The sequence below is a fragment of the Scophthalmus maximus genome, chromosome 18, assembly GCF_022379125.1.
Source record: "Scophthalmus maximus strain ysfricsl-2021 chromosome 18, ASM2237912v1, whole genome shotgun sequence".
Lineage (NCBI taxonomy): Eukaryota > Metazoa > Chordata > Actinopteri > Pleuronectiformes > Scophthalmidae > Scophthalmus > Scophthalmus maximus.
The window spans coordinates 11,387,293-11,411,010 of NC_061532.1; the positions used below are offsets into that span (position 1 = coordinate 11,387,293).

General features: G+C 42.1%; 2 protein-coding genes and 1 long non-coding RNA gene across 5 annotated transcripts; 1 reads left to right on the top strand and 2 right to left on the bottom strand.

The window, feature by feature from the left end:
* Positions 1-1,046: 1,046 nt before the first annotated feature.
* On the bottom strand, positions 1,047-6,265 carry LOC118290105. The gene is made up of 3 exons (XR_004786343.1): positions 6,125-6,265; positions 5,725-6,001; positions 1,047-1,431 (listed from the first exon to the last, which is right to left on the bottom strand). It is a non-coding gene; the product is annotated as an uncharacterized LOC118290105 (long non-coding RNA).
* Positions 1,517-7,385, top strand: si:ch211-203k16.3 (angiopoietin-related protein 7). Of its 2 annotated transcripts, XM_035617479.2 has the most exons (9): positions 1,517-1,659; positions 2,033-2,271; positions 3,541-3,756; positions 5,002-5,121; positions 5,250-5,364; positions 5,473-5,610; positions 5,802-6,018; positions 6,100-6,295; positions 6,376-7,385. In XM_035617479.2, exons 1-9 carry the CDS (start codon positions 1,644-1,646, stop codon positions 6,520-6,522), a joined length of 1,404 nt encoding a protein of 467 aa, XP_035473372.1. In that variant the 5' UTR covers positions 1,517-1,643; the 3' UTR covers positions 6,523-7,385. The 2 variants fall into 2 exon arrangements, with proteins under 2 accessions (XP_035473372.1, XP_035473371.1); XM_035617478.2 differs by having other exon boundaries at positions 5,802-6,295.
* Positions 7,386-7,927: 542 nt separating this feature from the next.
* On the bottom strand, positions 7,928-23,617 carry snx9b (sorting nexin 9b). 2 transcript variants are annotated; one of them, XM_035617476.2, is made up of 19 exons: positions 23,283-23,617; positions 21,530-21,616; positions 20,125-20,199; positions 19,083-19,214; positions 18,419-18,496; positions 17,278-17,443; positions 14,329-14,467; positions 13,914-13,998; positions 13,491-13,616; positions 13,188-13,305; positions 12,957-13,087; positions 12,633-12,736; positions 12,409-12,512; positions 12,099-12,176; positions 11,754-11,830; positions 10,223-10,312; positions 9,692-9,806; positions 9,488-9,579; positions 7,928-9,316 (listed from the first exon to the last, which is right to left on the bottom strand). In XM_035617476.2, the coding sequence occupies exons 1-19, from the start codon at positions 23,292-23,294 to the stop codon at positions 9,269-9,271; spliced, it is 1,857 nt and encodes a 618-aa protein (XP_035473369.1). In that variant the 5' UTR covers positions 23,295-23,617; the 3' UTR covers positions 7,928-9,268. The 2 variants fall into 2 exon arrangements, with proteins under 2 accessions (XP_035473369.1, XP_035473370.1); XM_035617477.2 differs by lacking the exon at positions 18,419-18,496 and having other exon boundaries at positions 23,283-23,615.
* Between the last annotated feature and the right edge of the window lie 101 nt (positions 23,618-23,718).

The following is a 23,718-nucleotide window of genomic DNA, read 5'->3' on the forward strand; positions in this document are numbered from 1 at the left end:
CAAGAAATAGTGTCAACAGTGTTTCATCAAGTTGTCGCTGACATAGAGTCATTCCACATGGCTGTATCAGACGGTTTTAACATAATATATAAATAATCAGTTCAGCTTTGCAGCAGCTGGTGGAAATATAAGTCAAATGAACGGTTAAACGTCACCTTTCTATTTATATCCGTTTGACAAATGTTCTTAATGTTAAATGAATGGGTAGTTGAAAATTTTAATGTATCAATAAAAGCAAATTCATTCCTTTCTTTTCATGCAATTCACTCGAGCCATATTGCGGCTTGTGTTGTTTCTCAGAGGCACATCAGTGGGAAGGTTCCACTTTGCTACTGTCAAGACCATCAGGTAATTAAGTTGGGATGTGGTGCCACCATGTGGCCTTACGTGCATGGTTCCTCTCAGAGGCATACAGCACAGCTATCTTACTGTGATCTGCAAAACATTTAATATGGGTTTACATTCCTGAGAGCTTATATGTAATACATCTATATCCATATTATTAACCTTAATGTATTAAGATTACAGTACAAAAGCAAAATTAAAACTGCACTATTGGTGTACAATGTGCTGAATCCTGAGCCTGTTTGACACTTGAATCCTTTGAAAATAACAAGTGCAAGTACAAAGCAGTGTGTGAGAAAGACGCCTCGGGCAGATCAATGTTGTACACTGACAGTACAGACAGCTGGTTTGGGGATCTTATACGAGTTTCATTATAATTGTGCCTAAAGAAAGACATAATATAACGGGGCTGTCATCAGAAACTTTTAAGAGCCATAGTTGTAGGTATAACGATGGAAAGAGATGGATCGGCTGCTGTAATAGAATCAGCAGCCCTCTCCTCTGTCTCCCACTATGATCAGCCTTCATCACGTCTAGCTTTGATCAGGATTATTGTGCGTACGTGATTCTTATTAACTGTACGTGAGTGTTTTGCTGATGTATGTGATATACTGTATGTGCTTAAAAACTCCCAAGCAATTCAAAGACTCCATACTTCCTTTTCTGATATATATCTTTGTTTTAAATCGGACTCTCTTGCAGAAAACTACACCTTCTCCCTTTTTTCTGTCAGTTGTCCAAAATCCATAATCACTTCAAATCTCAAAGCTTTAGAACCAAGATGTACAAAGATGGAACAGTTTCATCCAAGGAAACATGGATATTTCTTGCTGACGGCTAATTTCAAATACAAATACATAAATATACATTATGTACAATATTATATTAAATAATAGATTTTCGAATATGTATTTGTCATAACATTCTTAGACACCTGTAGATATAAAGAAATATAAAAATACACCTTTTTTCAGCATTTCCTCTAGTGTCTCACTCATTTTTTGAACTGCTTCCCTATTTGTCTGCCTCTCTCCATCCTGTAGTTACGGTGAATCCTCTTAGAGGTGGATTATGGGACTAAGATACCTATACAGAGAGAGAGAGAGAGAGAGAGAGAAAGGAACGAGAGAGAGAGAGAGAGAGAGAGAGAGAGAGAGAGAGAGAGGGGGAGAGAACGACAGTAGATGAGCATGAAGCACACAGAGTGAGAGAGCAAATTATTCAGGAAGAAATACAGAGAAAAAGGGGAAGAAGGAAATGGGGAAAACTCCTCCACCCGGAATGGAGAGGGGTTGGAGATGGTCTGTAACTGGGGTGAGTACACCAGCACTTCAACAGGTGCTACAGGGGAACAATAAAAGTCTTTGTTCCCCCCACAGGAGACTCAAAGTATATATTTGCACGAGAGAATGGTACCACATTATGTCCTGTTTGTTGTAGCACGGTACTGAGTATGCTGTAGAAAGTTAGAAAACAATGAAAACTCCTAATCCAGCTCAGTATAGAATGAGGGGATTGAGTTACTTTAATCTCACTTTCCTAAATTTGTCTCATTAGTCAAACTAAGGCAAAGAGAAGGAGCGTGACTTTGTGTCCTTAAAGTTGTCCTCATATCTTCATTAATGAGACAAAGCTCTAGGAAAGTAGTAAAATAATAACATATGTTTCCTTGTTGTTCACCCTGCAGGAAGAGCCAGCAGAGCCCGATACACACTGGAGTCTCACCCCTGCTCTCACACCCAAAATAGGGACGGCCTAACCCGGGTGCCAACAATGACTCTCCTGTCCTTAACCGACCGAGCTGGCTGGAGCGTGTGCTCCGCTCTCTGTGTCCTCATCGTGCTGCTACCGGAGGCCAAAGCAGACAACTTTAACACTACCACCCGCAATGGCGGGGGTTCCCAGTGTGGGGAGTACTCCAACCAGGTAACTGCTTGGATTCCCGGCACAAGCTGCAGTCTCAGTGTATGATCTTCCACTCGTTGCCGTTTCTAATTTCTCATAACGCCACTGATTTTGATGTTCAAAATTTTTTAGGATTTGTTTCCCCAATAAAATGAATGGAGGCTTTCAAATAATCCAGTGTCTCTAATTTGTGCTGAGTAAGCCCTCTTCCTAAACAAACCAATCTCTAGAAATGATTAGTCTAAGTGTAGGTGGGATCTCTGATAATGTTCACATTCAGTTCCATTTTTCTTTACTAGTAAATCATATTTCTAAAGAAAATAAGAGATCTTGATTTAAAAAAATACATTATTTATCGTATTAGTTATGGTGTTATTATGGCAGATCACCAGTGTAGGCCACATGTTTTCAAAATGGGAGATGGGCCTCCCCATGCATGGAGGGCTCCAAAGCAAAGTGTTATTACATAGAATAGCTAAATGTGTGTGATTTGTTGAGCGGATAGTTCAGAGATACAGTACAGTAGCTGTGGGACCGTTTCTGATCTTCCTGATTGGCTGGTCAGTGGGCGACATGCTGATTGGCTTGTCAGCTCAGGCGTTATAACAGAGCCAAAATTTGTGCTTGTAACTCGCAGCTTATAGCTTGTAACTTCAGTGTCAGATGCAAAAAATAAGAAATGTCAGTGTCCGTCTCTCAGGCGTTGTGAAATCTCCCTATTGAAAATATACCAACAAAAATTCCAATCACACACGAACAAAATATTTCTCCATGCCCAAAAAAGTTTTTTCAATGTGCAAATCATATCTCTGTACATAAAACGTTTTAACACAAGTGCGCAACATTTCTGCAGCTGTGAATCAAATTCAGATACATTGTGAATGCAATGAGGCAACATATAACTGCAGTGTGTGAACTTTTTCCATCTTTTACTTTGTATGTTTGAAAATGTATGACCCTTATTTGATGCCATTCACTGCTTACACCACTGTTACAGTAACAATCTTCATCCCTTTCCAAGTTATTTTAAATTGAAACAAAAAACTACTCGCCCTTTCATTCAATAACCTGTGAGCAAAAATGTTAAGATAAAAGGTGGAATATCAAAATTAAAATTGGGAATCAGACTGTGAAGTCCTGCGATGAAAAATAAAATCTTTCCGGTCAGCTAGAAAGTTCAATTTACTGATTTGAAGCCTGTAAGTATTTTTTTTTTTTTCAATCCCAATGGAGACAAATATGTTTTTTTGTTTGCTTGTTTCTGACCACAAACACTTGATCATCGAACAGCTGATGGAGAACGGGATGTGTCGGCTGGTGGCCACGCTGCCTCAGCTGGACGAGCAGAGGTGCCCCGATATGTTCCGCTGCACGGACGAGGTTTCCTACTGGCTGCACGAGAACGAGGAGCGGAAACAGCAGATTGTGGCACTGAAGGAGACAATCTCTGAGCTGCAGGAGGAGCTGAGGAACCACCGTCACCGCATCAAAGTCCTCGAGCTGCAGGTGAGATCTCCATATTGACTTAGCAGACCTGGGTCAACTATCGGTAACAATCCTTTCAACTGATTTGAGGACTTGCTATAGTCTCCCTGGAGACTCTCTCTCTCTCTCTCTCTCTCTCTCTCTCTCTCTCTCTCTCTCTCTCTCTCTCTATGTGACAGGCTACTTTTTATTTGACTTGCAACAGATCTCATTTTTGAAGTAAACTTTTTGTGCTCTTGAACGTGGTTTTAAATAACTAATTTCACAGCCAGACTTTTGGATAAATATCGACTTCATTTTTATATTTCCTCTGCTCAGTACTCTTTCGGACTAGACTTACATTTGAAAAGCCTCGAATGTGGCTGCATTCGAAATGTGCTCCCACTTCAACAAGACTGTTCTAGTCTGACAGCTGTGCTGTGTTTTAGTGGAGGAAACTCATTCCTCACTTCTGCACTGTAATGTGTAGCCTGGGACATCAGGCTGGCCTCCCCCCCCCCGCCCCCCCCCGGCATGTCCTTGACCTTAGTCACTAACAGGATTAGCCTCCTACTCTTCCACGTGTTGCCTCATGCGTCTCAGGCGCTGTGAGCCTGTACACAAACAGAGACTCCCGGCTGGAGCGCCCGGTCGGCCGGTGGCCACAGGTGGATGGCAGGGAGCGCTCATGTGATGTACATTAGAAGAGGGCAGGGGAGAGGGCTCCAGGGTTTGTGGTAATGGGAGTTAGTGTTATCCTCCACGTCCAGGCTAGGAATAGACCACACGCTGTCTGAGTTTCAGAGCGGAGGAGGCGTCCTTTCTGTCCTGAGAGCAGCAGCAGACGTTGCATGTTTGAGTTTTAATGTGTGCGTACGTGTAGACTGGCAAATGTGTGCTGTCAGTTGTGTGGTCTTAGAGGGTTTCATTGGGGGCCGCTCCACCCTGGTATCCTTTGTGATTAGGCTGTTTTTGGGGTTTTTTTAACATCGATTTTTTGTGACATTTCAGAACATAAGACAATGAGGCCACATTTGCAACTACACTTTTCAATCGTGCCAAATAGAAGAGACAAGCAACAAACATTCAAATCACTGAATGAACAACCCATGTTGAATGTCCTAGAATGCCACATCTGCAGGGCGGGGGATTTCTGATGCAGTAATCTCTGCAATGCACCAATGCTGCAAAAGCAAACAGTGGCTAAAAGAAAAACTAAATCAGTGCACGATGTTCAAAATCAGTCATTATACTTTTGTGTATTTGTGTTAATGTGGATGATGACAGAGCGAAGAGAGACACCATTTGAACATCTCCTTGGAGCAGCGGTTTCATGAGCTGGACGTGCACTATGCTGAAGCCACCACCCTGCTGCACCTGCAGGGCACTCTTATCTTGGAGCTACAGGTACACTGCTCCGCTCTCCTTATCCTAACTGCGACTATTTCACCTTCAGTGAGCGTTAAAGGCATTTCCCTAAATGAAGCAAAGGGTGGTTCTTGTTAACGGCTGAACGGTTTTGTCTCTCTGTTCAGAACCAGGTCCACAATCTGACACTTTTGGTGAGTAAAGTCAAAACAAGCCCTGGCTGTATGATGAACCTCGTCCGTCCCAACCCCCTCATGAGTGCCCAAGAGGCCCTGCACCCAGGTGAGTTTGCAAAAAACTCACATGCTATGATCTCCCAGCAGAGGGAGCCAAACTCTGCCGATTGATTTACTCCCCCTCTGACCTGTGGCCCTTCCACTCTTCCCTCAGGGATGCAGCATGCGAAGAACTGTCCCATAGATTGTGCCTCTATCTACTACAACGGAGTGAGGAGATCGGGTCTCTACACTGTGGTGCCATCACTGGCAGGCATGGCCGTGGAGGTTTACTGCGATATGGACACAGATGGTGAGTCATGTACATGGAGAAAATAAACCTGGTCCAGAAATATGGCTTTGCTCGAGCTACTATGCTGAAAAGCCAGAGTTGTACTTTGGTGGCCCTGAGTAATGTGTCGCTGACCTGTGGCGCTCAGATGAGCAGAGATGAGCTCGTGAGACATCCTCCCCCACTGCCATGTTGTCTTGTTTCCGCCTCAGGTGGTGGCTGGACTGTGATCCAGCGGCGGGTTGACGGCTCGGTGAGCTTCGACCGCAGCTGGAGGGACTACAGGGACGGCTTTGGTGACCTTCACTCGGAGTTCTGGCTGGGCAACGACCACATACACGACCTGAGCACCCAGGGGGACTACAGCCTCCGCATAAACCTGGAGGACTGGAGCAACAAGTACAAACACGCCCTGTACCAGAGCTTCAGGTCAGTGTCATCAGGGCCAGTTGGAGACACACGCACAGCATCTGTACCCTCTCGTGTAACTTCTGTTGTGTTTGTGTGCAGTGTGGAGGATGAGGAGCACCAGTACCGTCTGCACGTGTCAGGCTTCAGCGGCTCGGCGCAGGACTCCTTCAGCTGGTACCACGACAAGCAGGGCTTCAGTACACCAGACAGTGGGAACATCTGCGCTGAGATCTCCCATGGTGGTTGGTGGTACAACCAGTGCTTCTACGCCAACCTCAACGGTGTCTACTACAGGGTAAGTGCACACAGATTGACGCTCACTTGAAACATTTTTAAAGTCATGAGAGTACCGACTGCTTTCTACAATGACCGCAGGGAGGCAAATACAGCCCCAAAGGCCGGGGGCCGCTGGGTCCCGACGGGATCGTTTGGCACTCCTGGAGAGACTCGGACTATTACTCTCTACGAAAGGTCAGCATGATGATCCGACCACGCAGCTTCCGAAACCGTTTGTCACCATGAACTGCGGTCGCCCCGACAACGGTTTGGCTGCGGCACCAACACTTGGTGATGAAACGACGCACCATTGGACGCCACGTTGGTGGTGACATCCAATGATGTTTTTACTGAAAAAGCTGAAATGCCAATTATGTCGACAACAGATTTTGTAGTTAGTTAACCTACAGACCAAAAGTCTTCTGCCGATTTGAAGTTTTTCAAAGTGACCGCATAAGCATCTATGGCTGGTATGCTTGACAAGCTCAAAACACATGGACCTGATTTTCTGCAGCATATTTTTGGAAACAAAACTTTGAACTGCATGGGAAGTGAGTTCTTCCTCGTTTTGTACTTCTATTTTGTACCTTTAGTTTCACACTCGACACTAATATTAACTCAGCCAAAACAAAACAGCAGATTTTGTATGATTTCTTGACATTGTCTCGGCACTGAGAGGAGACATGTTCACTCGAATGTTTATGCGATTCTTGTGCACGTGCATCTTATATCTATATTATGCTGTTTTACATTTATTCTGAATGTCAGCCAACTATGAATTTAATCAAGTGTACATTTTCATTGAAATTCTAAGTGTATTAATGCTGTTAAATAAGTCATGACATAATTGTATTAGACCCCAAACCTTTGACAAGTGCTACTGTCTCACTGTTTAAGCTCAGAGAGGAGAAGTCGTGTACACATACATGTGCTGTACAATAAACGCCACAAATACCACGTGTCAGAGAGGATACTGTTTCACATAGACAGAATGGTTCAATGGTCGAAAAGACCCCAAAAATTATCTGACCAGCAGCTTGAAATTATAGATAACTCTTAACATCGAGTTTACACACTCCGGTTCGTCTGTGGCAGCCAGTAGGAGGTGAGAAGTGTGTTACTTACACTCCACAGACCTTTTAACATACTAGCGGGTTTGTGTCAAAATAGCAGGCATGTGTTGGGGCAGAGTAAATGTCTTTAGGCTGACAGAATAACACGCTGACAGTTGTGATCAGTTCAATTTAAACTCTACTTTAAAAGTACCAGGGTTTTAACAAGATTTGTTGTTTTAATTTTCAAATGAGTGCAGCTCCACTAAAGCCCCAAACACACAGGGCCGTGATCTCCTCGCCTGTTGGCTTTGTGCGGCCAATGCGTCCAGCTGCACCTGAAGCCAGCGAGAGCTGAGCGTGGGGTAAAATGGGCTCTTTCACTTCCTCCACTGCACAAACACACTCTTTGACCCTTCGCCCAGGCTCATTCTCATTCCTATCCATCTCCACGCAAGAATCTGCTGGTGGGAAATAGGGGTTTACTGTGAGGAAGTCAGTGAATGCATAATGTGCGTTTGACACTTTGAACGACACAGAGAACATTATTGAGGTTTCTTTAACATGCGCGCACACACACCAAATTAATTAAGTCTCAATGAATACAAATCATTGTTTAATAAATCAAATGGAATTTTTGCTCCTCTCTGAGTTGCACTGTACTGAAAATTTTATACATAAAATAGTATCTCAATGACAAGAAGCACCATATAGGTCCAACAGAATATATATATATATATTTTTTGTATATTTCATGTATTAAGTGACAAGAAAACAAGAGTGAACAAGATTAGATTAGTGATTGAAAACTGGGCAGTGAAAAACAAAAGAGAAAAAACTGCATACATGACATAATCCATGTATAAAATGACATAATCTGGTCAAAAATATTCTTCAGAACCGGGGAGAAAATAATCATGTTTGGCAGCATCTGCACAAAGGTGTTGATTCACTGACGTTTGGCTTGAAAGCTTAAAATATTGAACCCCAACCTGAGAATCATTTATCCTTCGTTTTGTCTTCTGTCCCGAAATGTAAACTGCAGTATCATAGTTCGCAGGAGGAGGGGGGGCTGTGAGGTGTGAAAAATTACCTTTTTTCTATATTCCTCCAGAGGGGCAAGTCAGGAAGGAGGTGGAGCTTCCCGTCAGCTTTTAAGTAAGGGCAGGATGAAAGAGAATTTGGCACTGCCAGCAGTGGACACACACACACGCACGCACACACACGCGCACACACGGCCTTCGCCAACTCTTCCGACAAATTTGAATTTTTACAGGAATACTCCACTTCTACTAATATGCTACCCTTTAATAAAGTCAAATTAAACTCTGGCTGAGAAACATAAAGTAAAGCTCGGATATGCTGTCAAACCTACCTTTAAAATTCCTCTCCCCAGATGTCCGTACTGACAGGACGGAGAAAGTCTTTGGTTTTTATGCTCAATACGGTTTTGCTACGTGTAGATAATTTACCTTTTTTTTTTTTATTGCTTTAAAATAATGTGAGCACCTACACATACAAAAGTGGGCTTGAATCATGAAAAAAACAACAACTCTGTAGTATGACTCATAAAATGAGGAAAACTCATGTGCGGCCACAAGCTGTAACTCGGATGCTTGCTTCATGTGTCACAGTCTCTGGATATCGGGCTGAGGACAGGATGTGTGTCTCGTTCTGCTCTCATTGCTGACCCCTCCCCCCAAAAAACCCTAGTGCCAAACCTTTTTCAGAAACCGATCAGAAACTTCTGAGCACAGTGGACAAATGTAACACGATGGGCTGTTGGTACGAGCAGTAAAGAGGGCAATGAGGTAAGAGCAAAACAAAGGGAGAAGTGAAAATTAAATTAAAGGGAGGGGAAAAAGAATGCTGAATAGAAAAGATATATTTTGGGTGTTGAGCTGACTCTTCTTGTCTTGTAGTGGGAGACTGGAGGATTTTCACATCGTAGTGAATTGACTGTGTGCTTGTCTCAGCTTTTCAGCAATCTGGGGATTCAGAGGAAGAAAAAGTAACATGAATACAAACTCAGAGGGAGGTCGAGATGGTTTAGTATCCTGACATTATGCAGCTGCTCCCCAGGTATTAAGGCAACAAAGAGGACGGGCTGGGAAAGACTCTAATTCATTGTGAGAGATGGTCGATAAAAAGGCCTTTACCGTCTCGTAAAACTTGACTTGCTCCTCCAGGTACAACTGCATGACCCTGTTGTAGTCATAGATACGGTTGCTATGGAAGTGGTTCATCTCAGCTGAGACAAAAAAACATAAGATAAAAAAAGGGGAGAGAGAGAACTGAGATCAGGCAACGCTTTCATGATAAACTGCGCTACTTCAGTGCCTGTGGCTGAGGGAGTCTGGTACCTTGTAAAGAGTAAGACATCGTGCTGACTCGTTTAGCCATGGTCACTTTGTCGTGAGCCGTAATTTTACTGGTGGCCACCAGCTTGTCGCCCTCCTTCACCTTGTCTATTGCAGCCTGCAAGCATAGAAAAAAACAGTAAATAATAAAAGAAGCTAAATGACAGCTCGATATGTTAATAATAATGTTTGTACATGTTCTCTGTATTTTGTCTCTCCTCCAGCTATTTCTAAATTTATTTTCATTTTGATCAAGTTTCAGGTCAGATGTGTGTGTATATATGTATATATATCCCAATACCTAGTTTAGTCTTCACTCTAGATGGGCAAGCTAATGTTAGCTTTGTCAGCTGGTTCAGTAAGCTGCAAAACAGTTAACACCTAACAGTTTTAATTAAGCTAAGGGGTAGATTTCCTCTTGGTAAAAGCTTAGGGCTGCAGAACCACTTGTCTTTTTAAGAAGATTAGGAAATAGACACATCCCATTTAATTTGTTATCTAATAGAACTATCGTGACAATATTTCCTGATGTACCTTATGGACTCCAATGGTGTCCGGGAAGCATCCAAGAAGACCCTTGTACTCATTGTTGGTCTCCATGAGGAAGTGGAGGTCTTTTTTGGGCTGGAAAAGGAGCAAAACAAAGCAAGAAAAAAGATAAATGAGACTCAAGCGAGCATCTAAATTTGGGACAAAAATGACAAAGTCAAAACCAGAAGAGGAAATAATACGCAGATTTGATACTGATTAAGAAGGACACAGGGAAACAATATGTCATTTGAGTTATGTACAAAGGAAGGCTCTATTCAGCATCTGGGGATGAAACAACAGATAAGGTAGTAGATAATAGAAAAAACGTTTGGCTCCTGACATGAATCCATGTCCAGATATTAAGTCATAATTCTAAATTCTTAAGCTGACAACTCCACAGGAGCTCTGATGAAGTGTCAGCACATGCTTACCAGGTGAATCACCCTCCCTCGCTGCTGGGACATAAAAAAGAAGCCCAAGTTTCAAATAAAAACATACCACACTGATCAGACTAGAGAGAATAAGCTGAGCCGCAAAACAAGATAAAAAAAATAATACTAGAGCTAAGTTTGCCATTACTTCTTCCTCTACAGATACAGACTGCGCGAGCAGGACGCCGGGTCAAAGGGGTCATTGAAAACACCAGGGCTAGGATGTAAACACTGACTGCCGGCAGGAAATGTTCACAGATTGTGTGAGATGTTGTGAACTGAGACAACAATGTGACTGATAAAAATGCCCAAAATAAACTTTTGGGCACCAGAGGTTGGACAGTCCTGCTCCACTGCATCGTTTCTGAAGAGAAACGAGCACTGTGTCAAACACCCACGACAGGATCTGCTAGATAATTCAGGCTTGAACACTGTAATAATGGCTGTTAGGGTGAGAGTAAGACCTGAACATGAAGGAAATATTCATAAAGAATAACCACGAGAAGAAAACTGAATACGGAAACAATAACTTTTGGACAAGCAGTAACTTCCTCTGCCAACGAGGTTATGTGACTGGTTCCGTTTGTGTGTTGGCAGGATCTCTCAAAAAGTTAAAAATGAATTTGCATGATTCTTTTTTATCAGAGATAAATATTTGCCATGATAACAGGTGACTAAATTTCGGGAGGGATCCAGATCCAGACAATTCAACATTATTGCGAGATAAAAGTTCACAATTTGAGTCATATCTTAACATTAAACAACTTAAAAAAAAAAAAAAAGTAGGTCAGGTGGAGATGGAAATGTAATGTGTATAGTGGTCAAAATAATTCACGATAAGGATATTATGCCAAAGTCAATATAAAAAGTTTGGGGGTCCATTTCATCTTTGACATTGTTTAGTGTGTGTATATCTCATTTTGGCAAAGGAATTATCATCAAAATAGTATTATCGACTAGGATTGTGCAAATGGACGATGATCACCATACAATATTAGATATTATGTGATATATCAACACAAATTCAGTAATTCGTCAATATTGTAATATCGTGACAGCCCTAGCGGTGAGATGACAGTATTTCATGACAAGTCAAACCTTACCTGCTCTGCGACCATCTGAGCGATCTCCTCGTACGTCTTCCCTGCTTCTGTCATGGCGTCGGTGAGGGTTGACTCACCTGAGGGATTAACATATGTCATCATTCTGTTTCTTAAAAGAGAACTTGTTTTTCAATTCCATTCAAAAACATATTGCCACATAATGACTAAAGACTACATACAGCAGTGAACTGCATCTGCTGTTCCGTTGTGATCATAACATACGTAGGATTACAGCAATCTTCCGAAGGAGTTAACAAAGACAGCAAAGTGACACAAATTGAAAAATGCCTGCAAGTGGGAAAATGCAGAGCAGAAGGCTCTAAAATAATATTTGTATTTCATTACCTTGGTATCCGCTGCTGGTGAAGACTGAGGACAGGTTTTGGAAGGCTTTGCCAATTCTCTGGTACTCTTTTGGCAGAGCTGTGGAGGGGAAGAAACCAAACATGGACAAAGACACACACACACACACACACACACACACACAAACACACTGTGTGAATAAAGTTTCTAAGTTGACACAATACCAAACATAATGATCAGATGATTTTTACTGTAATATAAACAGTAATTACAGCACAAAGTGAAATGTGTGGCCTGTGTGGGGTAAAACATAAATTTTGCTTCAGCGCAGTGCATACTGTACTGTACGTACGGCCTGTACATCTCTTCCAGTGCTCATTTCCCACTGTGAGAATTTCCTTCACCCCGTCATCCATGGCTTTAGTGAACCTGCTGAACTGCTCACACTTCTGTTCCCTGAGGACGGGGAGCACATGTGCGAGACATTCAGTACACGGTTACTGGAGCAGTGCATTAACACCAAGGCAGTAGCTTCACTTCCATTTTTGAGCTGTGGATTGCAATGTTTTAACTCACACTTCTACAGGATCTAGGTCCGTTGCTTCAGGTTCTATTGTGGAGAAGATCATAACTCCAACTGTCTCGTCCTTCTCTGCTTTTCTCTTCCCCATCTTCCAGTCCTGCACAAAAATCCCTCACTCATTTTAATTACACAAAAAAACAATAAAGCAAACTTTCAGTAAAACCAGTTTCATCTTAGTTCTTCACTCTCCCCATTGAAAGTTAGATAAAATCTTTCACAGAATAGATGATTTCGATAATGAAGGCAGGCACTTTCAATCCTCTTTAAATGCACACAATCAAGAACAGCTGGGAGAAGGAGGAAGAGACATAGCAAACCTTCTCGTCCTTGTAGGTGAGGAAAAGCTGGAAAACATCACTGCTGGAAACGATCGGGTGCCTGCACATCCTGGTCATCCAGCCCTGCAACCGCTCCATACGCATCTTAATAAACTCCTCCTCAAAGCGCCCTGGAATAGAGCGAGGCGAACGATGAACCGATTAAATTCACATGTCAAATTCAGCAATGTTGATCTTCTTTCTTAAAAAAAGATGTGTCTCGGCACTGACCTGTCACCTGCTTGTCTGGTAGAGCGGGGATGGGGATGGCTGACCCAAATTTGTCCAGGAGACGCTCGTACAGCCAATCAAAGTGCTTGTATCTGTGATTGACAGGTCGGTTTGTGGTCTGCAAACCAGTAACATGGAGTTATAGATACTGCAAGTCATGTGCACTATTAAAGTTTTAAGTAAGCTTTGGAGGAGAAGGGAGATATGTATCTTCAGATGGCCTCATTAAAATGCTTTGGTGCTGAACAGTGTATAATCTCCAGTTTAAAAAACAACATTAAAAGGAAACTTCTTGATACTTACATTGGGTGTAACTTGGTACTCAATGTAGCTCTTGAGGCCATACATCTTTGTGCCTTTCTTGGGATCAGCCACTACACAGTCGAGCTGAGTTTCTGGGTAAGACCACACGGGACCGACTTCTCCCATCTAAGCATGAAACATTCGAGGTTTAGAAAACTGCTCCTCTTATGCCATAAAATCAGTTTGAGCGGGGAGAATATAGGAAATCATGTCAAACCATGCTGTAATACACCTCAATACACTGTAGGAAGATTATATCTAACATCTATCACTCCAGGTCCATTATTTACAAAATGATTAGTTATTAGTTAAGTTATTTTAGTAACATGAAGAATACATAATTACTGTAACACTAAAAAGGATATAACAAGTAAAGATATATGATGTTATATTGCATACAACTAGCACAAATACTTAACCTACGTAGATCAGGAGCCTTTCTTTGCCTTTAGCAAGCTGCTTGCACAGGAGGTAGAGATCGGGTCCAGATTTAGAGAACCCCGGGAACCTGCTCAATGAGAATAGGCAAAGTTTGAAAAGTGATGAAAGTCTGTCAAACTCTGACAGAGAGCAGTCTGAAGATGTTGCTCAAGGAAGCCTTCTGTGTGAGAGGTTAAATTACTGGAAGTAAGAAACTCTGAAAAGGCTGAACACCTTTCACCTTGAGATTATTGTTCAAGGCAAACTCAAAGCTCAGTTTAATCTAAACAACTAACCATTTATAAAATGAATCACAATATTTTTGCATTTTTGTGCCAAACCCAGTGATCACAAAGATTTTAGAACCATCAACACAACCATAGCACACAAAATCCTCATGTTTCAAAAGAACACTTACTTGTTGAGGGAGATTTTCATTGAACTTCCCTGAGCTCCGCCTCTCTGCATCGCTCCACCGTCTCCAGATTCTGACTCGGCGTAACCACCGCTGGACTTCACGTCATCCCACTCGTCATCCCACTCATCGTCTTCTGCTCCTGAGGTCACACACACACACACACACACACACACACACACACACACACACACACACACACACACACACACACACACACACACACACACACACACACACACACACACACACACACACACACACACACACACACACACACACACACACACACACACACGGATGCAGAATGAGTCAATAATTCATGTAGATGAAATGGGAACATATTGTACTGTCTATTTCTTTATATAGGTTTTCTTATTTCTTTACTTCTTTAGCTTTACTCTGTGGTCCTAAACATCAGATTGGGAAGATTTTCCAGAGGTAATGGATGCATTAGTGCTTGAGGTCTTGTGGCCTATAAGCGTTCAAATACACTGCATCTCTTAAATTACATGGCATTAAATGTACATCACGAAATGTGTGAGGGCAACTTTGGCCTTGTTTGGAAGCCAAATGTGTTCAAAGATTTAATTTCTTCCACAGCTCTAGTTTCTTATGAAAGCTGAGAACATGCATCCTTGTGTTAGGTCCATGCTTTCACACAGCAGATACATCTTAGAGAAATCAGTAGCCAACAGTTTCGAGCTAGTTCTTACGTGGAACCAATTCTCAATTTCTATTCCTTGATGCCACTAAATCCAAGACAGACAATCTGAGAAAATATTTTAACACATACACGACAAGCAGGTGAGGAAATAAGTTATTGTATTGAGCGTATTGCTGCATTACACCTGCCCCAAAAAAAGCCAAAATGCAATAACAACACTTTTAGTCAAAATTGCAACCAGAATTGGGAGTTTGTGAGAACCTAATTTTCAGGGATAAAAGGTTTTAAAATTTTGAAAAAACTTACAAACAAAGCACAAAGTTAAGTTAATAAATCACCTGTCAAAGTCCATGCAGGTTACATTTCACTGCCATTTATTTGTCTGTTTGTTAATCAGCAAGATTACTCAAAAAACATAGAACTGATCGCAATGAAATTTTGTGGAGGGATGAGGGGATGGCCCAAGGAAGAAACCAATAACTTTTGGAGCCGATCCAGATAAACTGGCTGATCTATTTCCTCTCAGTTTATTTAACATGGCGACAATTGACACTAGGCCTGACGGAGGTATGCGCTGTCTCAGCAAACTTCTAGTTCTTGTCTGTTGTTACTGCCATCTGACTTTTTGTTTTGTCTTTTTCTTGTGACACAAGAAGATTATTAAACACTACCAACCATAACATAGTCTGAGAGATGTCAGTGATTTGAGGTTGTTTGACGTCACAAACACATCGCACGTATCGGATAAAAAAATACAATCCAGTCGCACTCCTCTTCAACTTCAGAGCTCAGACACAACTGGCAATATCCCACTTATCATAGTAGAGATAAAACAGCGGTAACAAACATTGTTCTCAACACCAAAAAATGCGTCACACACATGCTTTTACAAATGCAAATCATTTCCTTAAAATTTGCCAGAAGCCATCTGTCTTTATGAGTCCACACACAAACATTAGGAAAAATCTTTCACCAGGCAATGCACAGGATACCTGTGTAATCGATAAGGTAAGGGTATGGGTAGATGTCTTTGGCCAGAGAGAAAGAGAGGAAAAGACAGTTAATTCCTCGCTTCTCTCCGTTTATCCCCTCTGTTCTCTTTTTTAAAAAACAACTGGAGAATTCAAAAATCAGGTCAAGTTAATTTATCCCTCTGAGTCATGCACGGTGAGGCGAACGTTTCCATCGTCTGGCAAAAACAGAATGATGACATGAGCATCTATGCAGACGAGACTGGGTGAAACAGCATTTGCAAATAACAACTGATGGAGTTCCACATTGGAGAGTTTACTGTATATCCTCAAGGTATTTCAGTAAGTGTAAGATCTTTATACTCAGGAAAACTGAATATCAAGACAATTTCTCATGCTGATCCATGATACAAACCCCATCTGGTCCTTCAAAGAAGCTGAATTTCAGTATTATTTGAAAGAACTACTTGACCTATATTTCACTCTGTGAAAAGTGGGTTGTATAATCTTGTCGAACACGAGTTGTTTGTTCAATATTTTAAAAGAAAGGCGGGGGCATTAGACATATTTGCACAACTTTTTACATATTTTTTAAACCATCTTGTGACACTTATCATAGTTGCTTCCATGTTACAGAGACTTTTAACTACGGAACTGGATTTTGGTATTAAAAACATTTATCCAGGATGTGTACCAGAAACATCCAAACAAGCAGACCAACAGAAAGCTGATTCTGATGTGTGACTAAGCAGTTAATCTAACCGTGTTGCAGTGTAGTGTCACACGATATTTCATATTTGGATTATTTGATGAATTAGGATCAGCAGTAAGTCTCGTCCTTCCAGAACAACCTGGTCGACCGCAGCCTCAAATTCTACATTGTCCCCACATTTACATTTTTGTAAGCAAACAGACAGCAAAAATGTTTAATTAGATAATAACTCCAAAAGCTGAGAGCTTCCCTTGCCTCCAACTACATTAAGACATTATGATACGTAGTCTCCATAACTTTCTTTGAAGCACTACATTTGTTTGGATTTGTTATATTTGCTACTTTGCAAATCTGAGATTTCATTAAACTTAAACAGAAAACAAATATGGCCACTTGAAGAGGAAGCAGAGACACTTTAGAATAGTGTATACCGCATAGTTTTTATTTCCTGATTCAAAAATTCTGTGGTTTTGTATAGTAGCTCAGTAAAGGGAAGTACAATCACAAGTACGGACCTTACAATTTAAAAATGACCTAAGATCATAGGCATTAATGTAATTGTACTAACACATAATTTGTTTCAAACATCGTGTCAACCTCACCTGGACCCTGGTAAGCCTGAGGGTGGCCCTGCGATACAGAGCCCCAGGGGTCAGCAGCACTCTTCCCAGTCTGGGTGCCCTCCGGATTTGATGCCCAGTTGTTGTTGTTGGCGCCCCCCGAGGGGTCCGTGTTCCACACCGACCAGGGATCATTACCGTTACTCGCCTGGAAAAGACAGAGAGAGGATGTGAGCGATGAAACAACAGGTCGAGTGAGGAGAGGGAGAGAAGAGAGAGAGAAAACAGTCGAGTGGTGTCCAGCCTAGTTTGGAGTCTGTTTAATAAGGAGCTGACAGTAGTCTTAAAACAAACATGCTTTTTCAAACACACAATGCAGAGCAGGCCTCTAACAGAGAGTCTGTTAACATACAGTATAGTCAATCAACTTGATGGTGACACTGTAGTTTGTGGTGTAAAACAAATGCCTCATAGCACATGCAGCAACTAGAAATATCCAAATGATACGAAATATTACATTTTTTTAAAAAAAGAATAAAGAACAAAGACTACCATTCTCAAGTCCATACACACTATTTTTTTTTTTACAATACCTGTAGGCTGAAAATGCAACTACATGCCATTTTTGCACACTTGCATGCAGCAGAGTATGTGTTTGTCCTTTGTGGGTTGCAGTTAGCTTGATGCTAACCAGACATTGAGCTGTCTGAACACAGAACTAGTGCAGGGTCACTAAGTACACAGTGTAATGCACATTCACATGTAAAAAAAAATGATTGTCACAATGACAGTGACAAATTGACACATTAGTGCAGTGAGGAACATCACTGTAATCACTCTTAATAGCATATTCCAAAGTCAGTCAAGATGACATCTTTAAAAAGAGATCATTATTGATATTCATTAGATTCTCATCACGATCTGGAGTAAATGCATGTGTGATAAGATAAACATTTTCACTATTGTGCTGATTCATATAGAGGAAGGATGTAGGTGCTGATTGGTGACTCGTGAGTGTCATCATTGTTTTTCTGTTTTGGTATGAGGTGGATGGAGAAGATGAGATCATGCTTTCTTCAGGCTCTAGGAGGAGGAGGAGGAGGATGGGGGTAAATCAGAGAGGGGGGGCGGGGGGGGGGGTTCATGCCTCTGGCCACGCCCACCACCCACAAGTGGCGGTTACCTCATCAGGGGACGAGGGATAGGGGGAAACTGGGGTGTCAGGGGTATCCGGCTGGGGACTCAAGCCCCCAGCATCCACCTTGAGGGGAAAAAAAGGTGACAATATCACAAAGGGCCAGCTAACGGGATGGGTTAACGGGATGGGTTAAAGTGTGTGTGTGTGTGTGTGTGTGTGTGTGAGTGAGATGGAGAGAGAAATAAAGAAAGAGGGAGGGCGGCTGACACATTTCCTGTCTTTCCTTGACTCAGCCTGTTACCGTGCAAATTTCTACTGACCCAACAGTACACTCATTTTCGTGGAACTTCCTGCTTGCTGGCCAAAAAAAAATAAATCCAACGGGCCTTATTTAGTCTCCATTCTGTTTTACAAGAGCTAAAGACCTGCTTCAGATATAAATGACTAGAGTGACAATCTTCCTCAGCATCTGCTCTCACTTCTTCATCTCGGGAGGGGGGGTGGGGGGTGGTTTCACACAAGCTGCACGGACGTCATCGCCGACTTCTGCTTTTTCTTCAGCATCACACATGCTTTTTTAGTGAGAGAATGGAAACATGGCAGGTGGGCTGTGCAAAGCATTACTGTATACATTTACACACACTTCCCCAGAACTGGTCTTTTGTTATGAGTTTAATAAACCCAGACCTTCATCAAGCGAGTGCATTACCTGGGTTTGTGCAGGTGCTGATGCGGGAGCATAGGCATCAAAGAATGACAGGTCAGCAGAGGCAACATTTCCTACACTCGGAGTAGGTGCTGTGGTTCCTGCTCCTGAAAACGATGGAAGCGGCTTACTGAACTACAAACGAACGGATAAAAGACAAAAAGAGTCCCATTAGGAAAAAAGAATATAATAATCCACATGCTCCAAAGTGATCTGATGACTTTTAAAGCTACATTCTTCTGTGGTTATGTGATCGTGTCTATTTGGCATTTCCTGGCTTTGCAAACTGGCTCTTTAACTTTCTCTTTTTATCCAGAATGTGACAGCACTGGTGGGTGACACTTTAATTTACATATTTGAATCTGCATGCCAATGTAAAAGATACCACACCTTATTCTTTTGGCTTCTTTCTCAGTAAAGCATCCGTTTGGTTTTGCAGATCTTATTTTTTTACCAGTAGAGTGAAGTGAAATGAAGAGTAGGTCCTGGTGTTTTTTATTATGTTACATAAGCTACAAGTGATTTTGTCATTAGTGTCTTTTTATGATTTGGACACAGAATAAAAACAGTCAGTGGGCAGCAGGAGAGGTAATGAAAGGTCAGACAAACACACGTCCACATGAGCTTGTTTGCAGAGTTAAGCAGATGGATGTTACACGTTGCTGTAAGTGTTGTTTAGAGTGAGGCGAAACTGTTTAACAGACTCCAGGGACTTTACTTCTAGTCAAAATCTTTATCCGTCTCTTTGTGAATGTCTTCTGAGTGAATCACATCCCCTGTGATGAAGTCAGGGCTTTTGGACAAAACTGGACACAAAACACCCTAATCAGCAAAACACTGTCAGAGGCACATCCTGTTGCGATTTCACTTTTAGGCGAAGGACCCACTGCACCATAGCATGCAGTCGACAGGGATATGTATTGAAAGGATTAAATGTTAAATATTAGCTTGAACTCTGATATGAATAGTGCAAATTGTGCATGTTGACCTCAAAGCGTGATAGCAGATGTTTATGTGGAGCGTGTGATGTCTGTTACTAACTAACCTCGATGTAGTCTTCTGGCACAAGTCCCACCTCCCCTCTGGAGTTCTGTGCTTCAATCCATCCGCCTCCAATGCTCTGAAATAGAGTGAGAGGCAACACGTTACAGTAGTATGAATGACTGTGTTTGGTTCAGGCCAGCACAGAGGCATGAATCAGGTGAATGGGAAACACTATATTAAAATGGGAATCTGAGAATGGACTTCATTGTAAATAACCTGATTACTCTAGAACCCACATTTACATGCTGCTAGAAAGAAATTGGATTGGTGCTCTTCTTTCTACACTATTTTGAAATTATGCTACTTTCAAAAAAACATCTGCAGGCATTTGGAATGCTAGTTTTCACTGCTGTGAATAGGAGATTCTTAGTTATTTGTGGAAGCCAACTCCAACAGAATTAAGCTTGATATTAGGGCATATAAATACAAGCAATGCTTCTCCCTTTGACCCGGTAACTCTGCAGCCACAGCAGTACTTACAAGTATTGCATGCAATGTTTGTATATAAACATGTAAATGTGAAGAAACCCTGGAGGAAAAGGTTTCTCAAGGAAAATGTACCTGCGTAATTTTAAATGTGTAACTCTCAATCGATTATTGCATTTAAAGAAACCAGGTTTACATGTCGTTTGGGAATCCAGGTTGGAGCTAAACTCCTAACAATAACCAGGTTACCCAAGTATCCATAAATACACTGAATGCTCACAGGACAAATTCCTGTACTGTCAGATCATTTAGTGGAAGAAAAAAAAGATTCTGTTTTCCTGATAATCCGGGTCCTGATTGGATTAATACAGACTTTGATTAGAAAACTATGTAGGTCAGCACACAATGAGTGACCTTTAAACTGTTGGCAACTATCTGTAATGACATCACCGTTACTCCCTCTCTTTGTTTTTCTCCTCCTTATGTGTTTATGACACTCAATGTTTATAGACAGCCTGAGTTCATGTGACTTGGTTTGGTCATTTTCAATAACAACGTGATGAGGAAGAGCGTCATGAACATTTAACTAGAGGCTACAAAATGCCAAGCTAAGTCATTCTACTCAATTAGTTAACTATTTCTAACATAAACGTCAGGAGAAAAAGACTTTTAAGTATAATCTGGAAACACTACCTTATGCAATGTGTCCAGTGTAAGTGGTGATAACAAGTTAGGTAAAATTGAATTCCTAATTATCAGATAATGCAGATTTAAATCACCATTGCAATACCTCGTTATTCATTGTGTACAAAACATTATGAAGTTTGAAAAATCAAAACAGACAACTAATGCAAACAAGACCAATAGTAGAAAATGCCCCTTAACACAATCCCTAAGCGGCACAGTGAACTGCAATCGGGCACCCGCCATGTTCTCGGTGTAAATAGAGGGATGGTAGAAGAATGTACGTATGGATTTACCTGGTTGGTGATAGTGACGGTCTCGCCTTCTTTCACCGTCAGTTCGTTGTTTCCAGCCTCAGCGGCAAAATCATATAAAACCTGTGCCTGAACACAAATCAAGGGGGAAAAAATGCACACAAGGCTTACTGCATGTTCACTTGTTTAAGCATATGCAGATATACTTGTACACATGTGTGTGAAAACATACTTTTTCAGAGGAGCCTATAAAAGAAATAAGGGGACTGTAAAACAGGACAGCCAGGTCTTGTGGGCTCATAATGCTGACTATTAACTAGGCACCAGTATCAACCAAAAACAAAAACAACAACCACCATAACATTACCTGATTCAGTTTACTACAGAAGCCTGCAGTTCCTCTCACAATGACCCACATCTGATAATCTGCCCTTTCTTCAGCTTCCCAGAGTCCACACACACGCGCGCGCGCACACACACATGCAGACACACACATTCAACGGTGCCACGCTAAAGCAGTAAAAAACTATTCTAAAAGTACATCTTCACTTTTGACATCACTTTACGATCGATTTTCAGGCATAGCATCTCATTCATTATCTGACATTTTATTATTCAAATTCATTGGGATTGCAAAGTCTTCTCCAAGTCAGGACATGTCATGTGTTATAAAAACAGCAACAAATTCACAGTGAGACTATCTCACGTTGTTCATCAAGCAGTTGAATGAATTTGATTTGGTCTTCCTTGAACAGAGACCTAGTTCAGAGCCTGCCGCCTCCTAGAACCAAAGGAGCTAGAGGGTGTTTCTAAAAGCGGAAACACCTTAAGGAAAAATAGCTGTAAATGTTTCTGGACACTGTCTCAGCTCCACAGCCTCGGTACAATTAGTGTCATGTGGTGAAATCATTTTACTTCTGGCCTCCAGAGCACGTCCACTGAGACGTGTGGACTTTGTAGTAGCGATGGAAACATATCATGTCTAATAGCTAAACTTTTAAAAGGAACAACAATTATGTTAATAGATTCAGTTTTCTTCTTCTTCAAATAAACAAAAGATTAAAAGATAATCAATAGGTAACTGGACCAATTCTGGAGTAGAGAACTGCTGAATGTTTGAATACATATCAAAAACTGTCTGGAGGGGATGTTTTTGCTTTGATGAGTAGGAATCTGGAACCAAACAGATTCAATTGTGATCAAAGGGAGCCTCAGACTCAGCCATTTATTTCATAATATTCCCCCCAGGCTGCTAATATTCTTGATCCAAAAAGTAAGTCAAATAATCAAATAGCGTCAATAAACATCATCACCTAAATTCATACACCAAATTCCACCAACGAGAATCGCTCTCGCGCTTAGCGCTGTCCATCCGCGTCATGGAACTACATTTCCCATGATCCCACGGGGGAAGACATGACCCGCACTGGAAAGGTAGTAAAATGTCACAAGACACACTTTCTCAATGAGACACATTTTCCACGTAGAGCGAACACATTCACATTTCACGGCCACGCGTCCGTTGCAGGCGTCCCGCGGGACACGGGCGAACCACGCCACGGACCCGTTGTCCCTCTCCGCGCGTCCGACGGTCGAGGGAAACGTTAGTTCCACCGTTGGAACCAACGCGAGGACCTGTAGCCCCCCCCCCCCCCCCCCCCCGCCCGGTCTCCGTTGGTGTGCCTCCACAAGTTCACAGTCCGCACTTTCCCCGTAAATAATACGCACCAAGCGGATGTCGGCAGAGTCCGCGGGACACGGTGCAGCCCGCCCGGGGGCCAGTTGTCAGACCTACCTTCAGCGCCATTGTCGCAGCATTGATCAATCATTACAGAAGCAGGCCCAGCGGTTTTCAGGCTCTCCAACAACCCTCAGCTGGACATTTCCCTCCGCCGCGGCTTTCCGAACAACAACAACAAAAAAAACAACGAAGAACGCTCGGTAATTCCTGAGAGTCGACCTCAGCACACTGTTAAAAAATGAACTGTCTTCACTTTAAAAAAGTATTTGACACAAAGGCCCGGGAGACGGGAGAGGAGGGGTTTCTTCGGTGCGACTGTAAGTTTGAACCGCGCACAGCGCCGCTGCTGCTGCTGCTGACAGTCGGGAGGGAGTGACCTCACCGCACCTCGGAGGGAAACCGGAAAGGTGGCCTCGCTCTGGTGCGGCCGTGCGAGGCACGACGTGTTCAAAGAAGTCGGAATTTGAAAAGAAATGTGACGGGGAATAGA